At 38.7% G+C, this 6,904-nt stretch overlaps 1 protein-coding gene across 1 annotated transcript; it reads left to right on the top strand.

Moving 5' to 3' along the window:
* The first annotated feature begins 2,126 nt into the window (after positions 1 to 2,126).
* LOC137948155 (adenine phosphoribosyltransferase 3-like) lies at positions 2,127 to 6,600 on the top strand. Its single transcript, XM_068794126.1, has 6 exons — positions 2,127 to 2,439; positions 2,884 to 2,994; positions 4,272 to 4,364; positions 4,603 to 4,752; positions 5,757 to 5,815; positions 6,268 to 6,600. Exons 1-6 carry the CDS (start codon positions 2,358 to 2,360, stop codon positions 6,319 to 6,321), a joined length of 549 nt encoding a protein of 182 aa, XP_068650227.1. The 5' UTR covers positions 2,127 to 2,357; the 3' UTR covers positions 6,322 to 6,600.
* Positions 6,601 to 6,904: the final 304 nt, after the last annotated feature.

Genomic DNA, 6,904 nt, shown 5'->3' with positions numbered 1-6,904 from the left:
ATGATAATGTCGTTGCTATAAATCTGTGCTCCAATCTAGTATTTCACTCTCGCATAAAAATATATAGTTTTGGATTACCACTTCCTACTAGAACAAGTTTAGAGTGACACTATTCGGGTTACTCATGTCTCCTATGCTGATCAATTAGCATATGCTCTCACCAAACCGCTTCCATGAACATGCTTCATCCTCTTGAAACTCCATCTTGCGGAAGCATGATAGAAATAATAGATAACACTTATCCGTTATCTCTAAGATAATCTTTATCTTGCAACACTAATCATGTAATCGATAAACCCTTATTATGTAATATGTAAATGCCCGTGATTCCTAAATGTAACGCAAGGCAAAATATTATTCCTTCTAGTTTCTAAAGTGCCGTTATGTCGAAGCACATGACAATCCTTTATGCCATTTCCATTTACAACTTTAATAAAAAATGTTTCTTTTCCCTTAAAAACAATGTTATTTTTTAAATAGTTTTGTTTCTTAAAATAGTATTTTTTTAATGTAAGACACTTGTGTGAAAGAGAAAAAATGACAGAAAAAACCAATCTGACGGCGTCAACGATTTTAAGTTTATTAGTTGAAAAAAGATTTAATAAGTTGGTAATCATTTTAAGATAAGGTTTAAGATAAGGTTAGACCCACGGAATATACCGAGGAACAGAGTAGGCCACGGAAGGGGTGGTATCTCGTATCTGCCTTCTGCGGCCGTCGTCGATATTGCCCTCCGCAAAAAACGTACCGAAAGGGTGTGCCTTTATCTGCGGCCCATGTATTCGTGCAATTAAATGGGGAGCAGCCGGATCTCTTGGAAGTTTCCCACGAAAAGATGCTTCGTCTTCTCCCTTTCGTACCTCCTGTACCTGGTGGAACGGGCTGCCACCCACCAAACACCCTGCCCCCTGCACGCCACTTCCCGACGCTAAACCTGTGCCCACCCACCTCCCGCTGGGGCCAGGCAGGCTGGGCATTCCCTCTCCCAGCTCTCTCCGCTTATCCCACAATGCGTTTGTACAAATGTCGAAGTGGTTCCGTTCACCTCCAAAACACTGCCGACAACGGCGAGACGCCCCATTCCCTCCCCAAAATTCAATTCACTGCCATCCTACGTCAAGTACGTTTTCTGTCTCTGCAAAACGGAGATCCATGGTCTGCCATTCAGGTAGCCGAAGGGGGTCTACGGAATTGCAAATCGCCCAGCTGCCTTCACTGTTCCGTGGTCTCCCACATGTGGCTCCTACTGAAAAAAATAAATATCTTAACCTAAATATTATAGCGATGGGCATAATAATCTCCTCGCGGGTTGAACCTTAGCGTACACATCACTCCCACCTCCTAGTTGTTGGTGCCGTGGGCCCCCCCAATTGACGAATATTTTAATCCCCCCCAAGAGGAGATTTCACGCATAAGCACACTTTGGTTTTTCCTTCTTAGCATCAATGCTGCATGTGGGCCTTCATCTCTCTTTATAAGACCTCCGCGTAGGGCCCGCCATTTGGCTGATATGATAGGTGGTCTTGCACCTTGCCTATGAGACAGGAACAAACAACTGATCCTGACCGTGGATCCGGTATAAAATATCCTGATGCCTGCCTGGTAACACGATGAGACAGAGACAAAATTACACTGCCTCGTGTCGGTCCTCTTTGTACGGTTTTGTATCTCTGTTTCGAATTTCATCTTCGTGACTCGTGTCCTGTGAGAACGGGCTCAGCCGGTTTAGCATGGAAGTAGTTACATAGCATGCAGGTTAGCGGCTAAGCCGGCTACCAAGCCGTATGCTTTTTTACATAAGACAGGACATTAATTCCTTCTAATATGACAGAAAGCGACCTTCAATCTTTTTTATCTTCTCTAAATACGGGCCAAATCTACCGTGCAGATTCTGAAAGATTTCCTTTTCACGTATGACAATACGACACGGGGCCACGACGTTTTCGGTAACAAATCTTTGAGCCGGGTTACGGAGGTAATTTCATAGGTAGCGGTGTGTTTCACGTCCCGGTATTTTCCCCGGAGCTAACCGGGTAATCAGGTCTGGAGATCCGATTAAGTTTTAACCAATTTTTCCACTTAAAAGCTGCGAGTGCAGGAAGATCTTGGTACTGAATCGAGGAGATCTCCTCCTAGAAATCGTCCGCTACTGAGGCCTCGTGCAGAGAGCTCACCGAACGCATACTATAAATATCCTGCTGCTGTTGCTGCTGCTTTACTTCCTGTCTTAATTGCGCTGCTTCATTATTTAGCTGATTCTCTGTTGCAGAGAACAGCCGTTGAGGCAGCGAGGAGAGGGAGACTGGGAGTGTTTACGAAGAAGAGAGAGAGAGGGAGCGTTCTCTGTTGCTTCTACAATGTCGGCTTGGAAGGACAAGGATCCTCGTATCAACGGCATCGCGTCTTCTATTCGAGTGGTTCCTGATTTTCCCAAGCCAGGTTGGTTTATTCGGTCGAACAGATTGTGGAAATAAACCTTTGGGGACAACTGCTTGGTTCTTTTTGGTCGTGATCGCTGTCCTAGTGGCTATCTTGACATTTTTCTTTTAAACTGATTTGCTTCTTTACTTTCTGCAGGGACTAGGATTTGGTCTCTAGTGTTTTCCATACGTTTTTTTTTTTCTCTCTAGTTGCTTTTTGAAGGCTTCTTGTACAAAATTATTTTCTATTATTTCGTTCGGTAGGCTGTGTCAGCTGGCATTTGGAGTTGTCTTCGATTGTTTTGCATTTTTGTTTTTGGAGGTTGCGGCAGAGCTCTTACTTTCGTGGTCTTTCATTTTTGAACTGGCGATGATGATTTAGTGAATAATCATTGTCATTTAAAAAAGAGTTTTTTTTTTCCGTGAAAAATAATCATTTACTATTTCGTGTTGTCCGTGGCAGGGATTATGTTTCAAGACATCACGACGCTGCTTCTTGAACCGAAAGCCTTCAAAAATACGATCGATTTGTTTGTCGAGAGATACAAGGGAAAGAACATATCCGTCGTTGCGGGTAATCATACTTACGATTTTGTTTAATGTTCTCAAATTCCATGCTTTCGGCGGTGGTGTATTATCTTCGCGTAAAAAGTAAAAGACGCCTGCTTTGAACAATGGAGCCTGTAATGTTCTAAGGAAATAGTACTTCAATAACCTCGCTATTTTCTTCCGGAAGTTTTTTGTAACCTGTGAAACTTTTTGCTAGTATGTTAGTCAAGTATGCGTAAAGAAACTGGAATTCTAGTCATGATTGGTAGCTGTAAGCGTTAAGTATATACAGTGACTGCTCGTATCTGCTCCATGTATAGTTCTGGTGTTGGCGTATTTGTAGGAAGAAATGAGAAGTGCAAAACAATGGTACATTGGCTGGACAAAGAATGTCCACATTTCTACCCCTATCAGGTGTCAATTAGTCGTGCCAATGCGAGTCGTATTCAGTTATACAGGCATCTTTCACTTCCTGTCTTTACGACTTGTTCTAAGAATTTCGGTCCATTTGCCCTTTTGCATAGCTGATAAATTATTTCTAAGGAGACTTTTTAAAAGTTAAACCTGTCATGCACTGTGATGCCCATCACGGGGACTGCAGAAAGGTTTGTTATACATACGAAGCTTCAATCTGCGGTCATTGATTTATCAATTTTGGCAAGAGTTTAAAGATTCTATTCTCAACAGTACAAACCTATCCACATGCCTGCATTTAGGTTTTCTTTCTTCTTGAACAGGCATAGATACATATGGATAAAAATACCTGTTTATTAGAAGCTTCATCATCCTGAATGAACAATGCATCCTAGGGTTTTCTTCTGCTCATGACTTGCTGTGCAAGAATTTTGTTACTTAATTTCATAGTTTAACCTGACATGCAGTGTTATAAGCATTCAATAAATACAGTCTGGCTCTGCTCTAAGTCAATCTGCCATTTAAGCATGTTTATTATTTATTCCATATGTTATTAAAGCTTTTCACTATTGCTTCTTTCATCCAATTCACAGAGGAATAATTTGGCTGCATTATGTTTTAATAGAGTGCTATAGTTCTGTTGTAGTTATGATACGTACCCATGGGTGATGTGTGCTTTCTCTGTTTTCGTATTTTTAATACCCAGTTGTATTTAATTAGCTATGGCTGAGAAATCTTTTCCTCTTGTCATTTCATTGAATCAGATTGAAATTTTTTCGTTGCATACTTGGTCATTATTGGTCATAATTGTTTCATGACTTCCAACAACATACATTTAGTCCTTCCAGTGAGAGATAATTCTGTATTTTTTTTTTTTTTCAATGACAGGAATTGAGGCAAGGGGGTTTATTTTCGGTCCACCAATTGCTTTAGCAATTGGTGCTAAATTTGTTCCTCTCAGAAAGCCGAGAAAGTTGCCTGGTATTTTCTTGTTCAGATGTAATAAACTAGATGTTTATTTTCTCCTATACGAGAACTCAATGCTGCATTTTCTAGTTGCTAAAGCTTGTATACAACGAGAATTACTGCATGAGGAAGAGAACAATATTCGAAACAAAATGAAAAACTACTTCTGTTCATCTCCTTTTGAATTTCCCGCCCCCAAAATATCTAAATTTCTTGCATACTTTCTTATTGGTTGGCTTTTACTGCGTGCCAGGAGAGGTTATTTCAGAGCAGTACGTCTTGGAATATGGTAGTGATTGTCTTGAGATGCATGTTGGAGCAATTGATCCTGATGATCGGGCTTTGGTAGTCGATGACTTGGTAGCTACTGGAGGTACACTTTGTGCAGCAATAAACTTACTCGGTAAGATGAAGTTTCTCATTTGGAAAAACTTTTTTTGTTTTATTTTTGAGCAAATCTTGTTTGGAAAAAAACATGCTTCAAATCATGACTTGTGGTCCAAGTTAGTTTGATTATAAGTTTTGAGGATGAAAATCAATGAATTTCACTCATGAAATTGGTTACAATCAACATTTCTATTCTGGCAAATGATTGGAGGGCCATCATCAATTGGCTGTGGTGTGAAACAGTTTGCTAACCTAAAAAAAACTGATTGGCAAAATTTTACCTATTGGTTATGTATTTCCAGGAAAATATTCTTATTAAGTGCAAGTGGTGGTATGCCACATGTAGTTTGTATAAATATTGGAATAGGTTCAGCCTTCATCCAGAGCTCTCTGTGTTTAACAGAGTAGTTTGTATAAATATTACAATAGGTTCAACCTTCATTCCTGAGTTTTGTGTAACGGTGTGAAAGGGTTTTGTTTTTCTGGAAGAAACAAGCAAACTTCCTTGTGATCTTTGCAACATCATCTATATATCTAAGCCTCTGATTGTTCTTGATTTAGTTTCAGATGAATTGGTGTTGGCATATTATAAACTACAAATCCCAGAATTAATGGGAAAATGATTTCGGAAAACAAAATAATAAATCAATACCTGAAATTGGTTTTCAGTTTTTTAATCATATGGATTATTCAAATTGGGGGACTCAAAAGGTTCTTTAAAAAGTGAAACTTGAAGTTTTCTGTGGCTATATTTTGACCTGCATATCAAGTTATAATTATCTGCTTAAATGTTGGTATTATATCTCATCCGTTACTAGGGTTTTATGCTGTGTTTGAAACTTTGTTGTGATGTGACGAGTATTATCGTCGTTAGGCCTTTCTTTGAACAAGTGAGAATCATACTATAGTTTGATTTTCATTTTTATTTCCCTCTTCATTTTTCTATTTCCGTTGAATCCTGCCATCAGTTATGTGGATGGAAATCAGTACTTATTTGGTCTTTATGTTTTTACCATTCAGAACGTGTAGGAGCTGAAGTGGTGGAATGTGCCTGTGTAATTGAACTACCTGAACTCAAGGTACGTTTCTTTTTCCTCTTTGGTGTGCTAAGATTAAACATTTTTAATAGAAGTGTTCAGTGTTGCCTTTGCTGACTTCTACAATCTGCTGTGGTCGTGATTCTGCCATTTCTTGTCACCCTCTTCTAATTTTCCGAGTTAAATGTTGCAAATTTAATACTTGCAACTCTCTGTATTTCCTGCGTTGAGATGGGAAATCAACTCACAGTTTTATGTTACTGCATCAGTGATCCAAATTGCAGGGCCTCTATAGTTGTGCATAATATGAAATAGTACCCGATGATAGTAAATGAGTGTTCATGTATTTTCATTCCATGTAAACTAAATTTAAAATAAGGTGGTGAAGCAATGCTAGGTAATATTTTGACACCTTGATGTTTTACACTATAATATAAGTTAATGCTTTATAGTATAGTTGGTTGATAGGGTCTCTGTTGTTCATCCTTTGGCAGGGTCGTCAGAGATTGAAGGGCAAACCACTGTACATACTCGTTGAATCGCACTAGGCGGATGGCTGATTGGTCTGTGAGCGAGAGGGTTTTGAATTTCTGGTTGTTTTATCTGAGTTTGTGGTGTTGCGACCCTGCCGACAAGAGTATCTGAGTCTGTTTTTTCTTTCACTCGCTTGCCTCTTAACAAGAGTATCTGAGTCTCTTTTTTCTCATTCGCTTACCTCTTAACAAGAGCAACTTGGTCCAAGAGTTTCCTGAAATGACTAGATCATTTAGATTTTCATACAGAATAGAATTATGAGTTGCTAATTTAATGCAATTTTATTTTTATTATTTACAATTTCTATGTTATTAATTATAATTTAAGGATTAAAATGGTTTATTTGATGACATATTGTGATGAGTTTGGTGCAAAAATTAATTAAAACTACCATTTATTAAATACCCAAGATTTTGTTTTTTTGAGTTAACAAATCCGGATTGGATCAAGTACCCTATTACATGTGATTTTTCAGGAGAATTTTGTTATACGTAGGTCTCCTTTTTTTGAAAAATCTTGCCGTAATTATCAAGATTTTAGATCGACCTCTACTCAAAAGTATGAGCAAATCAAGATTTTAAATCCATACTTGTTTTC

The sequence above is a fragment of the Aristolochia californica genome, unplaced genomic scaffold (assembly GCF_029961685.1).
Source record: "Aristolochia californica isolate CCGP_79_NKW_82.1479 unplaced genomic scaffold, dmAriCali1.0.hap1 SCAF_13, whole genome shotgun sequence".
NCBI lineage: Eukaryota > Viridiplantae > Streptophyta > Magnoliopsida > Piperales > Aristolochiaceae > Aristolochia > Aristolochia californica.
Note: the sequence above shows the minus strand (reverse complement) of the source record. Positions and strands in the feature narration are given on the sequence as shown.

Excerpts from the sequence above, each read along its gene's own strand:
- LOC137948155 (XM_068794126.1), top strand. The coding sequence starts at position 2,358 with ATGTCGGCTTGGAAGGACAAGGATCCTCGTATCAACGGCATCGCGTCT. Across the intron at positions 4,365-4,602 it reads AAAGCCGAGAAAGTTGCCTG|GAGAGGTTATTTCAGAGCAG; the intron begins GTATTTTCTTGT and ends ACTGCGTGCCAG. Across the intron at positions 4,753-5,756 it reads TGCAGCAATAAACTTACTCG|AACGTGTAGGAGCTGAAGTG; the intron begins GTAAGATGAAGT and ends TTTACCATTCAG.